At 38.4% G+C, this 23,079-nt stretch overlaps 2 protein-coding genes across 2 annotated transcripts in view; one reads left to right on the top strand and one right to left on the bottom strand.

The window, feature by feature from the left end:
• nav2b (neuron navigator 2b) overlaps nucleotides 1-14,724 on the top strand; it is a 110,106-nt gene extending 95,382 nt beyond the window's left edge. Inside the window, exons 24-38 of the mRNA XM_053631322.1 lie at nucleotides 255-400; nucleotides 1,418-1,590; nucleotides 2,419-2,499; nucleotides 3,361-3,514; nucleotides 4,129-4,276; nucleotides 4,585-4,682; nucleotides 5,515-5,610; nucleotides 5,794-5,962; nucleotides 7,122-7,357; nucleotides 7,608-7,762; nucleotides 8,707-8,784; nucleotides 9,282-9,478; nucleotides 9,704-9,822; nucleotides 9,969-10,169; nucleotides 11,617-14,724. Coding sequence (XP_053487297.1) covers nucleotides 255-400; nucleotides 1,418-1,590; nucleotides 2,419-2,499; nucleotides 3,361-3,514; nucleotides 4,129-4,276; nucleotides 4,585-4,682; nucleotides 5,515-5,610; nucleotides 5,794-5,962; nucleotides 7,122-7,357; nucleotides 7,608-7,762; nucleotides 8,707-8,784; nucleotides 9,282-9,478; nucleotides 9,704-9,822; nucleotides 9,969-10,169; nucleotides 11,617-11,700 — 2,135 coding nt within the window. The 3' untranslated portion in view covers nucleotides 11,701-14,724. The remainder of the gene's footprint in view (nucleotides 1-254; nucleotides 401-1,417; nucleotides 1,591-2,418; nucleotides 2,500-3,360; nucleotides 3,515-4,128; nucleotides 4,277-4,584; nucleotides 4,683-5,514; nucleotides 5,611-5,793; nucleotides 5,963-7,121; nucleotides 7,358-7,607; nucleotides 7,763-8,706; nucleotides 8,785-9,281; nucleotides 9,479-9,703; nucleotides 9,823-9,968; nucleotides 10,170-11,616) is intronic.
• A 2,468-nt stretch (nucleotides 14,725-17,192) lies between these two features.
• dbx1b (developing brain homeobox 1b) lies at nucleotides 17,193-22,079 on the bottom strand. Its single transcript, XM_053630927.1, has 4 exons — nucleotides 21,233-22,079; nucleotides 20,399-20,500; nucleotides 17,894-18,096; nucleotides 17,193-17,793 (listed from the first exon to the last, which is right to left on the bottom strand). The coding sequence occupies exons 1-4, from the start codon at nucleotides 21,573-21,575 to the stop codon at nucleotides 17,497-17,499; spliced, it is 945 nt and encodes a 314-aa protein (XP_053486902.1). The 5' UTR covers nucleotides 21,576-22,079; the 3' UTR covers nucleotides 17,193-17,496.
• Between the last annotated feature and the right edge of the window lie 1,000 nt (nucleotides 22,080-23,079).

Genomic DNA, 23,079 nt, shown 5'->3' with positions numbered 1-23,079 from the left:
CAGTTCTGAATGTTTAAAGAAGTATTTGTTCTTTTTTCTTTTTTTTTTAAAAAAACCCCTAAATTTTCTCTCTCCCTCTCGCTCTGTCTCTCTCTCTCTGCTTCTCTCTCCCTCTCTCGCTCTCTCTCTCTTTCTCTCTCTCTTTCTCCCTCTCTCTTTCCCTCTCTCTCCCTCTCTCTCCCTCTCTCTCTCTATCCCTCCCTCTCCCCCCTCCTCTCTCACTCTCTCGCTCTCTTCCCCCCCCCCCTTCCTAGACTCTTCCAGCGGTTCTCCTCTCTCATCAGGAGCAACAGCAGATCTGCAGATCCAGCGCCAGGCCTCCTCTGACAGTGTGTCGAGCCTCACCAGTCACTCCAGCCTGGAGCTTGATGCCAACAGTAAGAAGAAGAGGAAGAACTGGGTGAGCCTTCGTCACTCTTCCTGGCCCACGGCCACCATTCAGCGCAATTGCTGTGTAACTACAGAGGATGTCTGCGCTGTACAACTCGATTCCAGCGTGTGTACACACGTTGCGACTTGTGTAAATACGCAAGCCTGTCTTGACCGTTGTACAGGGTCGTTCTCTCTCGTGATTGACTGAGTAATATAAACTTCTGCTACACTTTTCTATAGACGTTATGCCGTTTAAAGTTATACATGATTTATTACACAATATTACACATATCCTGATGCAACTAGAAAGAAAAACAGTACTTTATACAAATATAATTATAGTCACTGTGTTACACAAGCTGTAGTGCATGTGTATGTGCATATATGCTGCGGTTACATTTTATTTCATTTATTGCACGGGTGTTAGAAAGACTATATAGAGTGGGCCCGTTTCTCCTAACTCAGCTGTTTTGCCGTTTTGTGGATCAGCAGCTCTGTTGTTAATTCTGATCTCACCATAGTTCAATGTAAAAAAAAAAAAAAAAAAACACCCACAATGCATTCTTCCATTATAACATAAGCTCTTAACTGCTCCAGCTAAATGTGGTATATTGAACTTTTCTCATTTCCTCTGTGCTTACCTCTCATCGGATAGGTTTGTGAGGTAAGTCTTTGCATCTGGCTCACTGCACTGAGATGTAGATCATGATTAATTACTCACCGTTGAGCTGTTTGTAAGTCTGACGAGTTTGGGCAGTTTTATGAAACACACATGAGTCTGTCTTTTACGTTTTTGATTCTTGCAACCTATGAATCCAATTTTTTATGCAACATTAAAGGATGAATGTACAGGGTGTTGCAATATTGGTGTTGCAAATTGAGCCAATATTGTGCAGCACAGTAAATCAATCAGCATGAACAGAGTTATTAATTTCACTCGTTTAGGAAGAACTAATCTTTAATGCCTGTGTTTAGGAATATCAGTTTGAGTTCCTCCTGAACACCAGTGCACCTTCAGAAAAAGCTGTATTTTTCTCTCCTTCAGCTAAGGAGCTCCTTCAAACAGGCCTTCAGCAAGAAAAAGTCACCAAAGTCGGCCTCGTCTTATTCAGACGTCGAGGAGATGGATGAGTCCTCTGTGCCTTCATCACCCAGACTGCCGTATGGCTGCCACTCTGCTGGGACATCACTGCTCCGACACTCACACTCCAACTCACTGTAAGACGTCTTCCTTACACATACCTTTTCAGCAACTGTATACGATCACAACTGGAGTCTGAACTAAAAAAAAATCATTTTCCTTATATAACTAGTGCCCCCTAGTGCTCCACAACATGTTACATAGACAGTCCTCACAGGATTCCAACGATCTCAGAAATCGTCCGCAATATTTCAAAGAGTTTGCAGTTTTTCACAATTGCCGGAGATTTTCCGCATATTTGTGCCGAGACGCGTCACGTGACGTCAGCCAAATCCCTCTTCGATTCACGTGCATCAAACATGAGTACAGCTAAGGATGTCTCATTTACTAACGAACATCACTGAGAAAGACCATGCAAAACAATTTCATGCACTGGCAATTTTGCCAATTCAAGTAGTTTTCCGGAAAAAAAAAGCTACACATCGCAAACTTTGAAGAAAGCTGCTGCACAATCGAGCATTTTTTGAGCATTTTTGGCCGCAGCGATAACCAACAAACTCTTCGTACAGAAATCCTGAACCGGTCTGTATAGTGGGTCAATAGCATGGCATTAAATGTGGTTTAGTTATAATTATGGTTTATCTCTAATGTCATATATTATCAGTGTAATTTCCACCAGTGTCAATAAGTCTGAGGTACCTTAATATTGGCCAAGAACTGAGTACTAATTAAATGCAACATGGTCATCAGTGGTGATATAAAAATACATTATCAGCACAAAACTGTAACACCAAATAAAGTCTGTATATGTAAATGTAACATTGGTGGTCCCTAATGTTCATGGTTGTGTTGTGCATGCATACGTGTGTGTGTGTGTGTGTGTGTGTGTGTGTGTGTGTGTGTAGCCCTCTCCTTTCATCGATCTCCATTTATGGAAATGGTTGGGGTTGTAACAGTGCTCCCATCAGGACCAGCTCTCTGGCACGGTAACAGAGACGAAACGAGGCAAAAATTTCAATTCAAATGAAAATCACAAAATGATCAAAATCTGCTGTTTATAAATCACGAGAGCTGCTTCAGTAAGGTGCCACAGCATGTACTTCAGTGACGACTCACTTCCTTGCAAGTTTGCGTTAAAAAAAAGCACTAGGATGTGCCTCCTGGTTTGGTGTGATCACATGACCTTGTTATGGCACTCCTCAACTCTCAATGTCCAGAACTGGGTCCAAAATTCTGAGTCCACTACCAAGTCTTAGTCATAAAGACACGCAGTGTTGTTACATTATGTAGGATTCAGGATGGAGTGAAACTCGGGTACATACTGTATTGGGCGTGTGGCAGCTAGTTGTCAGCAATATATGATATTATGTTGACTAAGGAGCAATACTTATCTTTTTACAAAATTCAAGTTCATGTTTTCCTGACATTTTTTTGTTTGTTTATTTATTTCATTTTTCTTATAAAATTTTTCATATATTATTTATTTATTTATTTATTTATTTATTTTGTGGGGGTGTTCACTCAGATACTACAGCAACAGCAATACCATTGTCTTTGGAATGTACATTAATATATAAAATTATGGAATTTTGGACCCTACTGTGTTTTAAAACCCACTTTTTTTTCAACAGTCTTACTAAGTTGAAAGTTCAACTGACCTACTAATACATGTTAAGTCTGGATGATTTGCATAATTATATGCATTAATTATGTGCCTTTAATTGATTACTAACTGCAGTACATGGAACATCACTGTTCTAAGAGAACCTACTACATGACTTCTGTATTGTTTGTTTGTGTTTGTATTTGTCTGTGATGTATCTTTGGTGTGTGTGTGTGTGACCCAGGATCTCGGAGTGTACGGACTGTGAGACAGAGACGGTCATGCAGTTGCGCAGTGAGCTGCGTGATAAGGAGATGAAGCTGACTGACATCAGACTGGAAGCTCTAAGCTCCGCCCACCAGCTCGACCAGCTCCGAGAGTCCATGAACCGCATGCAGGTTAATTAACTTCCTTATTAACTTCAAGAGAGGAACAAAGAGAGGCTGGTGAGGGACGTTCCACAGCATTGAAATTAAATACACATGGGGGAAAAAAATTATAACATCATACCTGTAAGCTCAGGCATATTGCTGTGGGATGAGAGGAATCACACACTTCAGGAAGTGGTAACAGCGGTAACAGTATCCCGTCTCACGTTGGCCCACGTCACGCCACCCTGTAAATTGATTATTTTCCCATGACACCATGCCCCCAAGTGTTTTATATTAAGTGGCAAAATTGATATTAGTATTGATGACAAACATTTCCTATCAATCAAACCTTTATAAAGATAAGCTAAGATAATACTTTATTAATCCCCAGATGGAGAAATTAGGGTGTCACAGCAGCAGGAAGACGAAAGAGATAGTAAGGAGAACAGGGATATATAAAGAGTATAAACAAGATGTATAAATATGTATAGAGTATATGTATATATTTACATAGGTATATGTAAAAAGCAAGCCTTATAATCTGGGAACATAGGAAGTAAAATAATCTTAAGGATGTGTGCATTGTGGTGAAGTGTGTAGTGTGGTGTTTCGAGTCGTGTTCGTGTGCCGTGTTTGTGCAGGTGGAGATGGAGAAGCTGAAAGTGGAGAATGAGCGTCTGAGAACAACCAGTAGGGGGAGCTGCAGCACAACCACATCACAGGCGTCTGCGTGTCCATCGGCCGTCGGCGTGTCTTCTCAGTCAAGCCTCACTGAGTCCACCAGCCTAGGTACACACATACACACACATACAAACACATGTACACACACATACAAACACACACAAGCAAGCTATATATTATAGAGAGTCAAACAATGTGGTTCTAAATGTTTATATATATATATATATATATATATATATATATATATATATATATATATATATATATATGTATGTATATATATATATATATATATATATATATATATATATGTGTGTGTGTGTGTGCTTATGTATGTATATATATGTATATATATATATATACTCTGACAGACTGTGGACTGACAAACTCGTGTGTGTGTGTGTGTGTGCTTTTAGACATGCTGCTGGAGGACAGTGGTGATGGCAGCTCTCGTAAAGAGGGACACCACGTTAAGGTGGTTGTGAGTCTGGACAGAGACCCAGAGTGGAAAGAGGTCAGACATTTTTCCGTCTCTTCATTATACACAAAGTTTAGTTTTATCTCTCTTCTAAAATTTAGTACAGAAGTCCTAATACCATCTAATATAAATTGTAAGAGTTTTTTTTTTTTTTTGAAACAGCATTGCCATCAGCAGCTGCAGTAACTGTCAATTTTATACAGTTCTACCTAAAGATTAATCAGTAGCTGTTTAGCAAGTTAACTTCACCGAGTAACTATTTATCGTCTGATGAATTACCATCTTATTTAAATGTCTGTTTTTTTGTTTTTTTGTTTTTTTCAGGCTTTGTCAGTATTAAGAATTAAAGCCTTAAATAACGTAAAAGAAATACAATTCTATTCAAAGTAATTTTTTTCAAAACGTTTCGTAACGGAAAATAGTGATGAAAATGTTCTCCATGATTTGTCAGATACAGAATCTTGACCACTAGATGGTGCTGCGTGTGTGTAAATTTTCCCAGTTAGAGAAAACAAAGGGCAAAAAAGATATCAGGACTGCATGTGTTCAGTGTTTCCTCAAAAAGTCGCCTCCATCTGGGAATGCTAATGCTGGAAGATGGCCATTGTTCCTAAATAATTTCGCTAAGTGAAATGTTCACGTTATGAAATTCTAGTCTATGATTGGTCAGATAATTACCTGCTAGATCGTAAAGCCAATCTGATTATCCCAGATTGAGAAATAAGTAAATGAAAAAAGCAGTTGTTGGCAGCAGTTTCTAGCAGTGTTGCTCGTTGTATAATGGAGATTAGATTAGATTTGTGTGGGAACTGAACTCTGACGGAGTGTGTGATCGACTGGTCTGCGTTTCTGTCTCTTTTCCTCACAGGAGTGCAGGCAAAACGACTTCCTGATCGGCTGCATCGGTGTCAGCAGTAAAACCAAATGGGAAGTTCTGGATGGTGTCGTCCGACGCCTCTTCAAGGTACGGTATGCACTGGTTGCGTTCATCTCCTCACAGAAAACTTCAGCATAATTCATGAAAAATGAAACCAACACCTCCTGTCAGTCAGACCCGAAGAATGTCGTATGATGGTGGATATACTATTTAGGGTCGATATTCCCTTACGTTTGTGTGTATTGGCTTTGTGTCAACGCTCTCCCGCAGGAGTACATTATCCATGTGGACCCGGTCTCACAGCTGGGCCTGAACACAGATAGCGTGCTCAGCTACAGTATCGGAGACGTTCAGCGCACCAGCGAAGCCGACATGCCGGAGCTGCTGCCCTGTGGCTACCTGGTGGGAGACAGTGACACCATCTCCGTCAGGCTGAAAGGTAAACTGATAGACAGGAAGGAATGACAGCTCTTACGTCTGCGTTTTCCCTTTTCTGATCCTGTTTGCTCTCTTGTCCTATTGACGCATGCCATCTACTTAGATTTTATAACAGTGGAGATATAACATGTATTTTTAAATATTTTATTTACCTTAATTATTATGAGAATTAATATTTATGGAAATGGAGCCCCAAAAGTGGGTTCCTCCCAATGGCCAGAATTTGCCTAAAGTAAGGTTTACCATCAAGCTATATATATATATATATATATATATATATATATGCATTTTATTTCAAATGACCTCATTTAAAGTGCTCAACATTGTGTAAGCCAATCCAAGGGTAATAATGTGTATTAGACAGATATTCCACTTGAGGCCAAACTAGAGCAATGCATTCAGGACAATAAAAACAGCTACTGAAATGATGTGCTAATGAGGTCATTCTCCATTAACGAGCTACAAATTGTAACAATTTCCAAAATAATTCATTAAAGGATATATTATAGGTTGTCTCGTGTGGCTTAATGACAGAAAATCCCAATTAAGTCCATTTCAGTTCCAAGTTGTAAAAAATACAAAATATGTAAACATTCAAGGGGGTTTGTACTGCACTATACATACATACATACGGAAATGCTGTAGAGCAAAGATGACTTCAAAATAATGAAATTAAATGTTCTACATTTAAAAAAAAAAAAAAAACGACAACATAAACAGCAGTAAACAGTAGTAAATGAAACAAAGTCAATATTTGGTGTGACAAAAAAAATAAAAATACTAGTCTCCGGTACAATTAGTGCAGTTGTATAAGGAAATGAGCTGTAAGTTTTATTGAACATCTTGCAGAACCAGCCACAGTTCATCTGAAGACTTTGACTGTCACACTCGCTTCTTATTTTTGCAGCAAAACCCAGCAGCCTTCAAAGTGTCTCTTATGTAATATGCCGCTTTCTTTAATGACATACAAGCATTTTTCTGTAACATTTCATTTTGTGCTAGAAAACTAAAATGTTTTTGTTCTGACTTGATAATGTAGAAATAAGAAATAAATAAGAAATCGAAAACAAAGTTTGTACTAAAAAAAACTAGGGTGCCTAAAACCTTTGAGAGAGAGAGAGATGGAATTTGGATTTTGTGTTCTCTGTGTCCCTCTGTAGGTATCGAGGAGCACAGCGAGGATGCGTTGGTGTTTGAGACGCTCATCCCGAAGCCCATCCTGCAGCGCTACGTTTCTCAGCTCCAGGAGCACCAGCTCATCATTCTGTCCGGACCCTCGGGCACCGGGAAGAGCTTCCTGGCCGCGAAATTGGCTGAGCATGTGGTGCTGATGGAGGGACACTCACTGAACAAACAGATCATCACGTCTTTCAATGTGGACAACAAGTCCAGCAAGGTGATACGGACTTAAAATCTGTTTTTTTGTTCAATTATTCAGCATGTTTTTGTGGAAATGAATTCAAATGCGATTGTGACAAATATTTATTCAGTGTTTTTATTTATGCAAAGGGTTAGTCCTGGCCACTCCTTCCATTCAGCTGTTACACTCTTACACCGCATGTCCCTGTATACTGCACTGACCTGAATACAACAAAATTGTTGTTAGCTATTGGTGTAAAGCTAAACAGTGAAATGCTGTTATTCAGGAGCTGAAGCAGTACCTGTCTAACCTGACTGAGCAGTGCAGCAGCAGCACAAGGGCCGTGGAGGCGCCTCGAGTCGTCATTGTAGAAAATCTGCACCATGTCGGCTCTCTGAGCGAGATCTTCAACGGCCTGCTGAACTGCAAACATAACCGCTGGTTAGTAACACCACTGGAAAAACTGGATCAGTGGATCACATTTGACCTACATACCTTGACTGACACACACACACACATACACACACACACACACACACTCACCGTGTAGGTCACTTTATAGGTATACAGTGGTGCTGAAACGAGTGTATCAGACGCAGCAGCAGCATTGTTGTTTTTTTTTTTAAAACACTGCGTACACTCACTGCTTACTTTATTACAGTTAGACACTACAGATCATTCCTGGATTAATACCGTAGCATTTTCGAAGTCTGGATTCTGATTGATCAGAAGGTGTTTTTCTAAAACAGCCAGTAGTGAGCCCTCAGTAAGACAAATCACAAGCAGATCACATTAATGTGCTCATTTGTAATAAGTTTCTACAACATTATCTATAAGTCTAATAATAATCCATTTTTTAATAATGTGTTTTTATTAATTTATTATTTATTATTGGTTTCATTAAGAAAAGCTTATAATTGATACGGTGAATCTTTCTGTAAGGCGTAGAAGGAGTCTCCAGTGTCAGCACCTTGTAACAGTTAGTCACTTTTCCACCTTGACAAAGTCTTCAGGACAGCCCTGGTGAGGGAATGACTGTTTATAGCTGCTATAACATAAGTGATAACAGGAACTAACTTGCTTTGCAGATGTTCCACAACATTAAATGAATAAAACATGTCATTCATTAATAAATTAAATGTTACTCACTGGTATAAGAGGAATCAAACACATCAGGGTAACAGTAACTCTGATTCTCACTTGGTCTCATCCCACTATTTCATTGTTGATTACTTTCCTATAACTGCATGCCCCCAAATGTTTCGTTTCTCACTTAACAGCCAGTTCAACTTGCCTCAGCGTGCACTTGCCTCTAAATATGGCAGTGTGAACGTTTTCCTTTTTTTGTAAGGGGGTAATATAATGATCACTCTGTGTGTTCACAGCCCCTATATAATCGGCACTATGAACCAAACGTCATCATCCACGTCCACCCCGAATCTGCAACTTCACCATAATTTCAGGTAGGACTTATTCAGTGCACTGTTATTACACACGTTCCACAGCCTGACCGTTTTGTATTTGTTGCATGTCTAGGCATCTCAGCGACTGTCTATCACAAAATATCAGCACCTCTCAAACTCTCCACAAGAGGGCACTGTAATGCTATGCTATTCTTAGCTTCTAGCTTACGCCTCAATCCACACAGGCTATTATTAAATGATCTGTCAGAATAGCACACACCCAAAGGTTACCATACAGTGCGCATATATGTATCCAAATTTATCTTGTCTTAGACTTTACAGTCACAGAGATGTGTCTAGAGATCAGCACTTACTCCTTTTTAACACATTGAAATAAAAAAAAATTACTATATAAATTGTACAATTTAGAGGTACATTTCCTTCTTTTACCCAAGAAACCATGGGGTATGCAAACTTTTGAAATGAATTGCCAGTCTTATAGTACATTTGAAGCAGGTGTCAAACCCTGGTGTTTTAACTTTGTGTTTTTGTTTCAGATGGCTGCTTTGTGCCAATCACACTGAACCAGTGAAGGGCTTCTTAGGTCGTTTTCTGCGGCGGAAGCTTCTGGAAACTGAGATCAGCAGTCGTGTGCGTAACACCGACCTCGTGAAGATCATCGAGTGGATCCCGTGTGTCTGGCAGCATCTGAACCGCTTCCTGGAGACGCACAGCTCCTCTGATGTCACTATCGGTGAGTTCAGTTACAGCCAGACGAATCCAAACATCTATAAATAAGGCCGTGTGAAGACATCATAGGTCGATTTGAATGAAACAGGACACACCTGGAGCGCTGGTTGTGTTTTTAACGCGCCCTCGATGACCTTCGGTCTTGAGTTTACATTAAAGTATGTAACACAGAGAAATAGAAAGCGCAAGTTGGAACACAGGTTATCTCGACTTGTTTCTTCCTCCGCAGGGCCACGCCTCTTCCTGTCCTGTCCCATGGACGTTGAGGGTTCTCAGGTGTGGTTTACAGATCTGTGGAACTACTCCATCATTCCCTACATGCTAGAGGCTGTCCGAGAGGGTCTGCAGGTGAGAACATGCAGCTCATGTTGACACTTCTGTCATGTTGAGCATCTTTTATACCTCATCATGTGACTGCAAATCTTTCCTGATTATTTTAAGTAGCTTAGCGGCTTTAGTAAATTAACCTGTGTGTGTGTGTGTGTGTGATATAGCTGTATGGCAGAAAGGCAACGTGGGAGGACCCGTCTCTCTGGGTGTTGGAGAGTTACCCGTGGCCACCCGGCCTCCAGCAGGTCCAGTGTCCTGCTCTGCTCCAGCTGCGGCGCGAGGACGTGGGCTTTGACGGCTTCCCCCGTGAACCCGGCACACAGGGCACAGAGATCACGCTGGAGGGGGCAGAACATGACCCGCTGGTGAGATTACAACCCACCTTTTACTCTAACTATCTAACCTCCGTGAAATGCTTCACTTTCTGAGTGCATCTGCATGCGAATATTGCCATGTTAAGTATTAAATATACCATTCGGCTACTGCACTGAAATATATCTAATTTATAAGTATCTAATCTAGTATCTAATATCTAATCTATAAGTAATTATTCTCTGTAACATCTCCCTTAAATTATTGACACTGATTGGTCAGAAGGTGTTGATTCCTTTCCTGTAACAGCTGCTCTGACAGTAGTGTCGTTACAAGACAAGTCATTCGTTCCGTGGTGGATGCACCACAAAAAATTGTTTCTATAGTGAAGGGTTTATGTATATATATATATGTGTGTGTTTATTTATCATTTTTTGGAAGGAGTCTCCAGTGTCAGTGCTTTGTAACAGTCAAAAGTAAAGCTGTTCCTTTAAGCTTTCCAAACTGTTCAGGACATAGGGCGTTATGTTTGGCATTGTGAGAGGTTGGTGTCAGGATAATGTTTAGAGCTGCTATAATGTGAGAACAGGAAGCTCTTTTGCAGACATTTCGCAAGATTATATGTAACTATGCACTTCAGGATATGCCGTTATATCCTGGAAAATAAGCAACTTCAGGGTGCTAACAGTAACTAAACTTCACTCCCTCCTTGAATTTTACTCAACTTGAAAATATAATTTCACACCTTTGTATTTTTTTTTTTTTTTTTACAGAGCCTCTAAAGTGACAGGGTGATGGAAAAAATATGAGATGGGAGGAAAATTTATATTTATGCTTTTGCATTCACACTCAAAAATTTTTTATTTTTTTTTGCATTCTCTCACAAATATATTTGTGGGAGAACGCAAAGAAATTGCAAGAGAATGCAAATTTTGTGACAGAATGATGGAAAAAATATGAGATGGGAGGACAATTTATATTTCAATGCTTTTGCATTCGCACGCAAAAAAATTAGCATTCTCCCGCAAAGATATTTGCATTCTCTGAGAATTTTTTTGCGTTCTCTCACGAAGATATTTACATTTTTGCAATTTTTTGCATACTCTCACGAAGATATTTGCGCTCACATTTTTTTGCGTTGTCTTGCGAAGATATTTGCGTTCTCTCACATTTTTGCATTCTCTTGCAAAACTTTTGCGTCCTCTCGTCACTGAGCTCGTACAAATGGTACTCCCGGTTTAATTTCTTGCTGGCAGCAGGGCAATGTTTCAGATCACTCAAATGACGCTGTGCAAATACAAATACACATGTTTCACGAGAGAACACAACAGGTTTTATGAGAGGCAGCAACATATTCTCAGGAGAACGCAGAATTCTTTGTGCAAAAAAATGTTTTAGGGGCTCCGTAGTTTTTAATTAAAAAAAATTACACCAGTATTATTTCTGAATTTTTTTCACTGCTGATTGCATTGACCTTTTGACCTCTCCTTATCATCGCAGATGAATATGCTAATGAGGCTTAAGGAGGCAGCTCACTGCACCGGCCCACCGAGCGACGACAGCGACTCCCAGCAGCAACAGTGACAGCGCAGACATCCAGGATCCTTCGGTGGAATCTACACTGTGAACAACACAGCAATACGTCTTACTCTTCCATGAAGAGAAGAGTTTACTGTCAGTAACCGCATACAAAACAGGACAATCTGTGTAGAAGACATATATGGCTCATGAAAAAAAATAGATCTGGATTTATTTTGAAGCATCAGGCAATTGACTTTCCTAACAAATCCGAATTGTTTAATACCATGACCTTCAAGACCACTTGCATCACAATGATAGTATAAGAGAAATCTTTGCCCTTAATATCGATTTACGTAGCAATTTGCACACCATATTTCCTGTGAACTATATCTACACAAAGTGCCATAAAGCTGCCTTGCCTTAAAACTAGCCGTCATGCTAGCTTGAAATTTAGCCAGCGCAATAATGCAGCGTTCGACTTACCTCCGTTCGTATGTGGAATTATGCCGTTTTCAACCTCAGTGCTTTCAAACATACGAAGTGGAAAAGTCTTTTGTTAGCAACAAGCTAATGCGAACTGCAAATTCATAATAGTGTTTTAGATTTAACGAGCGAATGTGTCTGTATGTTGATTGAGCTTTGGGTGTTTTCTTTTGCATTTCCTGATTGGAGGTTGGGAATGACTCGTTGCGACCTGTAGTTGAACGCATCGTAAAGGTGCGATGTTGTGTATCAACGGAGGAGCTGGCTTAAAAAAAGAAGAGCAAATTATAATAATAATTTAGAGTATTTAAAGTCACCTTAAAGTTTTTAAAACATAGTTTAATAATTCAAACCTTTCTGGGGAATTCATTTGAGTGCACAGATTTACCAAATATGTGAAAGTGGAGTGTTCTTGCATCATAAACGACAAGAGCCAATCGTCTTACGGTATGCAAATGAAGGCCGCACAACACACCGGTTTTGTTTAATTTGCATACTGATTGAATTTTGATTTGCATATTCATAGGTTTTCTTAGTGAGTTTTAAAAGTGTAGGGCATTTTCTGTTGTTTGTGGAACAACCATATCAGGGTTTGTTTGTTTTTTGATGCTCTTCAAAAGCTTTTTTTGGCTGAATACATATTTTATTTTTATAACATCTATCCACTTTTTTTCAGTTTTGAAAAGGAACTTGTGTCAGATACATCAGAGACTTATGTAGCAGTGCTGACTTGATCTAACAAATTTCATGAATGGGAATCTCACACATAGAAATGTTAAGGTAAAAAAAATCAGCATAGGGTGTGTTCAAACCAGTACTGAAGTTTGAGGTGTAGTGCTTTGCACAAGTGCGCACTAGATGCCGCCAGAACCGTGTTTCTTTCTCAGTGCAGTTTCTCAGGACTGCTTTGCGCTGCAGTCTCTGTACGAATCTGTATGAATTTCATCACAATGCATATTTTTTTCATTCCGTGTTTAGACTCGACTAATCTTTTACATGCACAATCAAGGAAACCGTATCATAAGGACTCTTCTACGAGCTTCCGTGCACAATATGGAACATTTTATGTGGTGCTAATGTTTCCTAACGCCTTAGTACATTTGTATCTACAGTATGAATCTTAAATGCTGGAAAGGTTTACACCAGAATACCACACTTAATGTTGGAGACTTTAAGTGATATGTCTGAGTGAGCCACATTTGTAATCAAAGCCAATAAGAGAAATATGAGCATCTGGTGAGGAAATCACAATAGCCTTGTGTTTACATGAGAAGTGAAGAAGTGTAAAAGAAGGTGCTATGTTATACCTCTTTAAACAGGGTGTTGGTATTTTAATGCTGGAATACCTTTAATCATTGATGCTTCCAGTAGAGTGGTAGATTTCAAACAGTTTCTTCAAATGACAGTGCGTTAAAGGAGCAGTCGATCATTTAAGATCCGTCTTCTGATTGCGATTAGCAGTTTCAATTCCGATATTTACAACTCACTCGCTTTGTGAAAACGTATTATACCTTGTGTGATACATACGTTGAACAGCTCTAGAGCCATTTTTGGGCCGGAAAAAATATCAACAGAAAGCCCGAAAATTAAGAAACCATCCAGATCCATTTATATCAATAATGCAGATGACTATTTTTCTGAGGTTATATAGAAATGAGATGATTATTGCAGGTCTAGAAGCACTTTCAAAAATGACAAACTGCTCCTTTAATCTCAACTAGTTCTCTGAGTCAGTGATAACTGCCCATTTTGCGAGAGTCTCGTTTGTTTGAATAGAGACTCTGATTGTGTGAACTGATTATGTGAATTGCCAGGAGAGGAGAAAAAGACCTCTTGTTTTACGTCTCCATACATAGAAGCACTTTGAAGACGCTCACACACACACGCACACACTCAGTAGACTTTGGCAGTCTTTTGCCCAATCTAAAGATCCTCTGAGCCAGAGTGATTTGCTTTCTCCAGAGCCGATTGCCGGCGTGTCTAGTGGCCCGATCCGGAGAATTATCCCGCCGTCCATTTTCACGCAGTTTCAAAGGAGCACTCTGCACTGCTTTTGTTTCGACGTCTGCACTTTGTTCGCTCGAGAAATGAAGTTTTCCAAGCTTTCATGTGACGCACGACGTCGGACTTGTGATGCTGAGCTTTTCTCAATGGACCTTTTGATTAAAGAGGACGCTATGCAATTTTTTTTTCAATCGTAGTTGTGGTTTCTCATACTGATGCATTGTTTAGCACAACATTTTGTTGATAATTCTTTTTTCAAACACATTGTGTTGTTTTTTTTTTTTTTATATATGTATATATAAATGCTCAGATGGTGAATGGAAGAGGAAAGACACGACATGCTTGTAAAAGTCTGTGAAATATCCTGAATGTTATAATGCCATATTTTTCATATACTTTTTGTATACTTTCACTTGTACAATATGTGTGTAAATTTGAAACCTTGTACCAGAAATTGAGGATGTCGTCTAACAATTCTATAAAGTTAAATAGAGTAAATGATGTACAGATGACTTTTCTACCGCCTTGTACAGTTTGTTCGGTTTTATTTTTTCAACAGATTGTGGGTCTTTGGAGAATAAAGATGATAACCCTCTCGTACTTGTTCCTTATGCAGTGATATTTGTAGCTTCTGATAATAGAGTATACCATACTACAGGGGTTCCCAAACTTTTCCAGGGCAAGGCCCCCCAAATGGCATTAACATTTGACCGAGGCCCCCTTTTGCAAGATGTCTTTAAAACACATTAAGAATACAGACTTCTGAATATATCCCCCCCCCCCCCCCCCCATTTTTTTATTAATAATTACATCTTACATCTTTACATTGCATTACATTAGGAATTGATTGTGTGTGTGTGGTTGTCTGGAAAAAAATGTTTAAAAAATCATGTATTTATTTATTTTTCACACCAAATTGTTGAGGCCCCCCGGACGCCCCCTGGCGGCCCCCACTTTGAAAACCACTGCCATACTATATATTATATAGTATGATGATAAAGTCTGAAATGTAATGTTTATGGTTCTACTGTAGAGGAATAAGCATGATGTCACCTAAAACATACTTTCAGGTGCAAAATACACACAGTAATGTTAAAAAATTATTCTAGAAGTTTCCCGAAGCGAAACATTATAACTATTATTTAATTATATTCACTATAATATTGTGATGTGGGGTTATTCTACAGTTCCGTCCCTGGGGGGGGGGGGGGTACTTTTTTGTTTCGTCTCAATTTCATAAAGATGTGAATGATATCCTGTGCATCATTCTCATATCTGAAGTCATTAGAGCTCTGATTCATGATTTGTTTCAAATAAAATCAACAAATGAAACATGAAGGTCTTTCAAATGTTTCACATCTGACTAACCAGGGAAGTTGCCTCATGCCCAGGCCAGGTGAAGAGCCATGTAGATCTACAGATGAGGTCATGCTCATGCTCAAGAAGGCAACACACTACATTTAGAGCCAGGGGGTGTAAACTTTTGAACAATTAACAATTTACACCGATCATCCTGTTCAAAAGTTTACACCCCCTAGCTCTTAATGCATCAGTGGATGTTTGCACCTTTTGTAATACTTGTGAACGAGTCCCTCGGTTGTCCTTAGTGTGAAAAGACGGATCTCAACATCATATAACTGCTGTTGGAAAGGGGTCAAATATGCAGAAGATGCTGGAAACGCAAAGAATGTGCAGGACCTGGAGGATTTTTCTGATGAGCAGTGGGTAGTTTAACTGCGCAGGACAAACAAGGGACTCATGAACAACTATCACAAAATAAAAAAAACAGTCACTGATCATCCAGGTAACAACACATTATTAAGAATCCAAGGTATGTAAACTTTTGAACTGGTTCATTTGTGTAAATTAGTAGTTATTATTGGGTCCTGTAGACTATATATAAATATCTGTTATATGAGATAGTTTATTCAGTGCAGTATTAAATAAAAAAACAAAATGCAATTTTTATGAGCCGCCTTCTTTTAAAAAAAAAAAAAAAAACATTTTGCAGATTCTGCAAGGCATATGTACACTTATGACCTCCACTGTATTGGCAAAGGAATTAGGACTATTTGATTAAAATATTTTACTAAAAAAATTTTGGCCCAAGCCTAATTTGACTCAAACTTCTCATTTATATTTGCCTATAATTTCAAGTTTATTTTATATTTACGTATTTTTTGCCTATTTGCTCAAAAATATATTCAACAATTTCGCCTCACACCTCCAGGGTTGGTAGTTCGGTTTCCGTCGCTGCCCTGTGTGTGCAGAGTTTGCATGTTCTCCCCGTGCTGCGGGGGTTTCCTCCGGGTACTCTGGTTTCCTCCCCCAGTCCAAAGACATGAATGGTAGGCTGATTGGCATGTCCAAAGTGTCCATAGTGTATGAATGTGTGTGTGAATGTGTATGTGAGTGTGCCCTGCAATATATTGGCACCCCGCCCAGGGTGTACCCCGCTCGCTGGGATAGGCTCCAGGTTCCCCCGCGACCCAGTAGCATAAGCGGTATAGAACATGGATAGATGGATGCATGTGCTCTTGAAGTGATTTGAGAGATGTTCAAGAAAAAAAAAACTCATTCCCTTTGGATTTTAATATGCAAAAATATTTTTCCCCAAGTATATACATTTCATCCTTACAAACTTAAACACACATGACTTTTAAGTTATACATTTAGCATCTACATAGTTTAGATTCAACATGGAAAATCTAAACAGGAAAAAAAAAAAAATCAGCAGGAAAGGAATGAATCTTGTTCGGCTATAAAACGTTCCATACAAAATATTCCAAATATCTTCATACAAAATAGTATACAAAATGTTACGGCTGCAAAAAACGCAGCCTCATTAAAGGCCATTAAATTAGTAGCCTGAATGTTTCATGTATATTCATCATTTTTTGTTTTCTTTTTTTTCCATATAATGTAAAGATGTAGCTAATTAATAGCTGCTCATTGGTAACGTGGATATGTCTCTGATTCACTTTGCATTAAACAAATTTTTCTAAGTCATCTCATTGTCATCTAATCACATCCTGTACAAGATCTTAAACGTACGGGACAAATGCAAATCCTAATCGATAAACTGCATTGCAAATTAAGCCAAGAATGAAAAAATGATTCTGTCGAATCAGCAAAAACATCTCTCATGGTTGTTTCACTTTAACATTTTAAACATATTAATAAATCTTAATGTTGATGCATGACATTTATTTAGCTATCTGTTCATCGGTGCCAAAACGTATCTACAGGGGTTGAATGTCTCTCAGGTTGATTCAGTCTAGCCCCCCTTGTAGGCTGTATTCCATTTCAGGATTAATTCAACACATATCTCAGTCTGGGTTTTTTTGTTGTTGTTGGTTTTTTTTTGTATTGCTATGATACGGTGATTTCTTCATCATCTGATGAGTCTGAGTTCTTGCTGGAGTGTGATGGAGATGTAAAGAGTGAATCGGAACCGTTTTCCAAATCTTTGCCTATGTGAGGATGGTAGAAGGCACCATCTGGGCTGTCTCTGTCGAGACTCTCGTACTTTATCCCAACGTCGCTGAGATCTGGGTTAGGGTTCGTCTTCGTTGGCAGAGTTTGTTCTCGACAGCCACCTGAAGACAAAAGTTCCCTCTCTTTGGAATTCCGCCATTTCATTCTTCGGTTTTGGAACCATATTTTTACCTAGTCAACAAAATACGAAGGATTTTAGATTTGCCTCAAACATTTCAGAGAATTGGAAACACCTTCTAGCTTGTGAGCGTTTATCTCATGTAGGACCTACCTGAGAGTCTTTCAGGCCAAGTTTTGTGGCTAGCTTCTTCCTTTCTGGTTTGCTGATGTACTTCTGCTTCTGAAACATTTTCTCCAAAGCTTTGCGCTGCACGTCTGAAAACACGGCCCGCCTCAGCATACCTCTCCTCGGCTTTCCCCTTGCTGAAAGTGGCCACGAGAAGGTTCCCGGTATAGGAACCACCGAGTTTGAAGCTGTTAAAAAAGAGGCATCATTGAGTCCATCAGATAGAGACAGGCAGATGTATACAAAGTCAATTCTTCCTGCTCTAACTTTATTGAAGGGGATCCATTTGAGTGGAACGAGGCAACTAATTAGCACATTTGCTGGGCTCCCCAAAAGCATTGGTATGGTAAAAAAGGCCGAGTAGCTATTCAGTCTCCTCCGGTGGAGGATACAAAGCGCTAATGAAGCGTGCACGGTAATTGTGTAGTAATGAACTAACTGAAAAAAGGCTTAAGACAGGCCACTAAAGCCATATATTATGGCGACAAAAAGGGGATTTACACTTCGAAACTAAACACAATTGCATGCCAAGATCATTTGGAGAATACTGATGGCAGGGATTTATTTTAGCCTTATACCAGCCTATTCCAAGCTATTTTCAAAGGCCTATTTGCATCAGCTATAGGCTGAGTGATATAGACCTAAACCTACATTGTACAGACTACAAAAGCCTGATGCTATGTTTTTTTTTTAACCATTCATTAGAATCAGCAGGCTGAGTATAATGTCCTAAATAAATCGAATAACTCAATTATATTGTATTTTTTTGCACTTCAGGTACTTTGTAGATGTGGTCTATGAATGTATGACCCTTTTTAAAACAGAAAATAGTCTGATTCTGACTAACTGGCTCCTTTGCTAACTAGCCTTAATTTGTTTTAACACTAGATGCTTACAAATGTTTATGTCATAAACAGGGATTCATATTTTCCTAATTAATCTCAGTATATATTTCTATCGAGCCAAGAATGAGTCGTTCTTTTTCCTTTAATGTTTCTTATCTAGCTTTATTTGTTAATACACGTTCACAGATAGGTAACAAATGGCTAATATTCTTAAGGGCTAATATTCATAAGGGATCCTAGCAAATTTCTCTTATTCAAGCTAATCTTATTTGTCTCAAAAGAACGTTGAGTGTGATTTGTTTATTTCTTTTTATTATAAACTCTTGAGTTTCCAAGTTACATTTATGGACAGAAAGTTTTTGAGTTTTTGTTCAGTCTCCATTTCAGATTGCTAGACAATGCTACTCATTCACACGTTTTGTTTTTGGTATGGTTTTATTTTTAGCATCAAGTGTTTGTTTAGATGTCCTATTAAGGCCATTGAGAAGATTGTAGCCCTGAATAGTGACTAATAGGGTATTAGTCCATGACGGGTAAATGCCCATCAGTAGTTTTGCATAAGGAAATGCTCTGTGTGTGTGTGTGTGTGTGTGTGTGTGTGTGTGTGTGTGTATGTATGTTTGAGGGGGCAGCTAAAGGGGATCTGACCCAATTGGTCACAGTGATGAAGGCATTGTAGGCAACTGCGAGTCCGACTCTCGTGGTGGTAAAAAACAAACAAACAAACAAACAAACATATATCCTGTGTTAATGTAGAACATGCTACCACTAATGTGAGACAACAATAATGCTTAACTCTATATTTGGTTTCTGTACCACTTAGTGCATATCGTAGGCCAAGCTATTTACTCATTAAGTAGGCTTTTTAAAATCAAAATTAGCCCACATCTCAATAAAATATTATCTGACCAAAGATTACGAAGCTAGCGAGATACTATTTTGACATCTAATTAGCTATATATCATAGAAAATTTAGGAAATCTTGTATGTCGCCGACTGTTCAACTGTTCAACTGTTCTTCCTACATACATTATCATATAAACACAGCACATATGCATACCTCTACATAGTTAAGGCTTAACATGTCAGTGTTTGACAGCTTCTAGTTACACCATGTGTGTGTGTGTGTGTGTGTGTGTGTGTGAGTGTGTGTGGCTTCCCAGAGGGAGCTGCCCTAATTGGTCACAGTGCTAAAAGCTTTGTGGGTGATCTGCGTTTGGCTCGGTGGGAAAATGGCGGTGATGAAGAGAAAGGACCCGCCTTAAATTTGGACCGTGAAAATCCGGACTAATTTGTAGATCAGGAGGACAAAATGTCAGCAGTCACTGCACTTTGCTAAACAGGGCCTTCGAAATTGGCGAGACACGATTTCACAATCACGGCCCTTACAAAACTCCAGCGCTGTCAAGAGCTGTGTTAATGTTCAAAATGTCCTGATTGTTTTAGAATTATGATTTTGATTTTGATTTTGTATCTTCATTCAGTAAGTCAATATTAAACATGAGGACCGTGTTATGTTAACAAATCAGCATCGCTGAGGAAACTTGAAAAGAGGAACCATGAAAAGAAAAACGATTTTAAGTAGGCACTTGTGTGAAGAGTACTGATAAAGAAATGTAATAAAATAAGGAATAAAGTGACTCACCAGGGAAATAGGCAGCTCTGATGAACGGATGGAATGACGCGTCAAAGTAGGGGAAGGGAAAGTGTTTGGGGCTGATGCCATGCAGTGCAGGTGGAGATGATGCTGTTACACACACAAAATAAGCATACACAAGATTACAATCAGTGTGTACTCTACACTGCAGGGTTTTCAGTTAGAGATGTGATCAAATGAAATAAAATTTTAAATGACACCTTATGAATCTGTGAATGAGTCACTTGTATGTCTTTATCAATTTATTTAACTATGATGAACAATTGTGTTCATGTGGCTCATAATAAAACTTACTGGTCTATAAGTATATATATATATATATATATATATATATATATATATATATATATATATATATATATATATATATAGTTTATTTATATATACATTTATATATATATATATCAGTTTATTTACACCTATCTATAATTGATTATTCAATTTTAAACTAACTATATAGCAATTTATTATATAATCTATTCATTCATTCATTTGTTTAGTTAGTTAGATTTTGAGTTATATATCATGTATTTTATTATATGCATAAGAAAAAAACAGTTTACTTGATGTCTGTTATTAAATGTATTTATTATTATTATTTATTATTATTTATTTAACAATAATTAACCATTATATCTATGAAATAAAAATAACAGGTGTGTATGTTATTGATTTATCAACATCTATTACATTACCTGTATAGGCTAATAAATAATCTATTTAATTGTTTCATTATTTATTGAAGAGTTTATTATTATTATTATTATTATTATTATTATTATTATTATTATTATTATTATCATGAACTTTTCACAGACTTACCGTTTCTGGTATCTGGTGCGAGAATGGCGTTCACCCCGAACTTCAGGTATCCGGGCTCGGTGTGTGTGTGTGAGTGCGTGTGTGTGTGTGTGGTCGTGGTCGTGTTGATGGCGGTGGTCTGCGGCGGTGAGCTGCTCCTGTCGATACCGGAGGAAGCGCGCGCGGTCTCGTGGGAGTTGGGGCTCGCGGGCGACGGAAGCGGTGGAGGGAAGGTCTCGCGGCCGATACGCAGCAGGTCCTCCACCCGGAAACTGGACGGCGAGGTGAAGGCCGAGCGCAAAGTCCGCGGCAGAGACAGCAGGTTGGGATACATGGCAGGAGGAGCAATAACGCCGGGCAACATCTCTGCACCGACCCCGACAATATATACAACTAAAATTCAATAAAGAAAAAATGAAAGAGTGCAAAAAAATAATAATAATAAAGAAGCTGCTGCTTTTCACGCGCTGCAGTGGAAGAACTCCAGCCTTTCTCTCTCTCTCTCTCTCTGTGCGTGTGTGTCTCTCTGTCTGTTTCTCTGCCTGTCTCTCTACAAGAGGGGTTTTTATAGTGCACTGGCTTACTCAAGCCCTTTCAAGTCCCGAACAATGAAGTTCAGCAGAGTTTCTCCTCCCTGAGCTCTTTCACACTCACATCTGCGCACTGATTCGACCAGAAATGAAAATGCAACAAGTTATGACGGATCAGACTTCATAAGCACTAAGTGGAGTCATCAAATTCATGAAGCAAGTGTGTGATGAGCTTAATTATGCAAAGACACACACACGCGCGCGCGCGCGTTGTTGAACAAGGCTATACAGATGTAAGGTAGCGTAAATGTATATAAAAGCGTAGAGGAGGCTGGATCTTTGAGTATGTCAAGAAAATGAAAAAAGATAATCAAAACAGTATATTAATAATATTAACAACAACAACCGCATTAATAATAATAATAATAATAATAATAATAATAATAATAATAATAATAAAAAGAAGAAGAAGAAGAATACTAATAATAATAAGAGCTGTATTATATTTATTAGCTTGTTATTAGCATTTTTTTTTTTTGCTAATAACAATCTTTTCTAGGTAGATTGTTTATGTAGTTTTTAGGTTTTACAGTAGGCTAGAGTTTGACTAACTGTTTGATTTCATGCGAAGTCGTAAAAAAAGAATGAGCGCTAATCCCGAAGCTTATTTATTTGTTTGTTTGTTTGTTTTATTTGTTTATTACTACGGGTCAGCTGGAAATAAATTATCTTTAAATATGAACAATTCCGGGCCCGTGTTGTCGGACTAAATAGTGTGGAAAGCAACGAGCAAAGTGCTGAAAACATTTCAGATCATTAAAACACTCTAGTTAATAATAATAATAATAATAATAATAATAATAATAATAATAATAATTTGTATTAATTTGTAGCTTTTTATTTACTATAAAAAGCTACAATTTATTACTATTATTTATTATTATATTATTTATTACTATTTATTTACTGATGTTCTGTCATTTAGAAAATGTTTCTTAATTGTTTCATGCGTTATTTACGCATTATTTGCCTGGAGAGGTGTTTCATATATAAAAATGTAAAATGTCCGACAACAACAGCAATAATAATAATAATAATAATAATAATAATAATAATAATAATAATAATAATAAATGCATGGCCTCTATAAAGCGCGCTGATGGGATGTTATAAGGCCTGTGACTAATGCCACTTTGTCCCCAAGAGAGTGGGGGATCTGTCTTACGCAGATAGACGCGATCAACAGGCTACCTCTCTCTCTCTCTCTCTCTCCCTCTCTCTCTCTCTATCCTTATATATATATATATATATATATATATATATATATATATATATATA

This window comes from Ictalurus furcatus, chromosome 8, assembly GCF_023375685.1.
Source record: "Ictalurus furcatus strain D&B chromosome 8, Billie_1.0, whole genome shotgun sequence".
NCBI lineage: Eukaryota > Metazoa > Chordata > Actinopteri > Siluriformes > Ictaluridae > Ictalurus > Ictalurus furcatus.
The sequence above is the reverse complement of the archived record's forward strand: the minus strand, read 5'-3'. Positions and strand labels throughout refer to the sequence as shown.

What these genes read in the sequence shown, in the direction of transcription:
- dbx1b (XM_053630927.1), bottom strand. Translation starts at nt 21,575, where the DNA reads ATGTTGCCCGGCGTTATTGCTCCTCCTGCCATGTATCCCAACCTGCTG. An exon ending in CAGAGCTGCCTATTTCCCTG is followed by an intron (nt 18,097 to 20,398) that starts GTGAGTCACTTT and finishes CTTTTTTAACAG; the next exon opens with CTTCAAACTCGGTGGTTCCT. An exon ending in TTGGCCTGAAAGACTCTCAG is followed by an intron (nt 17,794 to 17,893) that starts GTAGGTCCTACA and finishes TTTGTTGACTAG; the next exon opens with GTAAAAATATGGTTCCAAAA.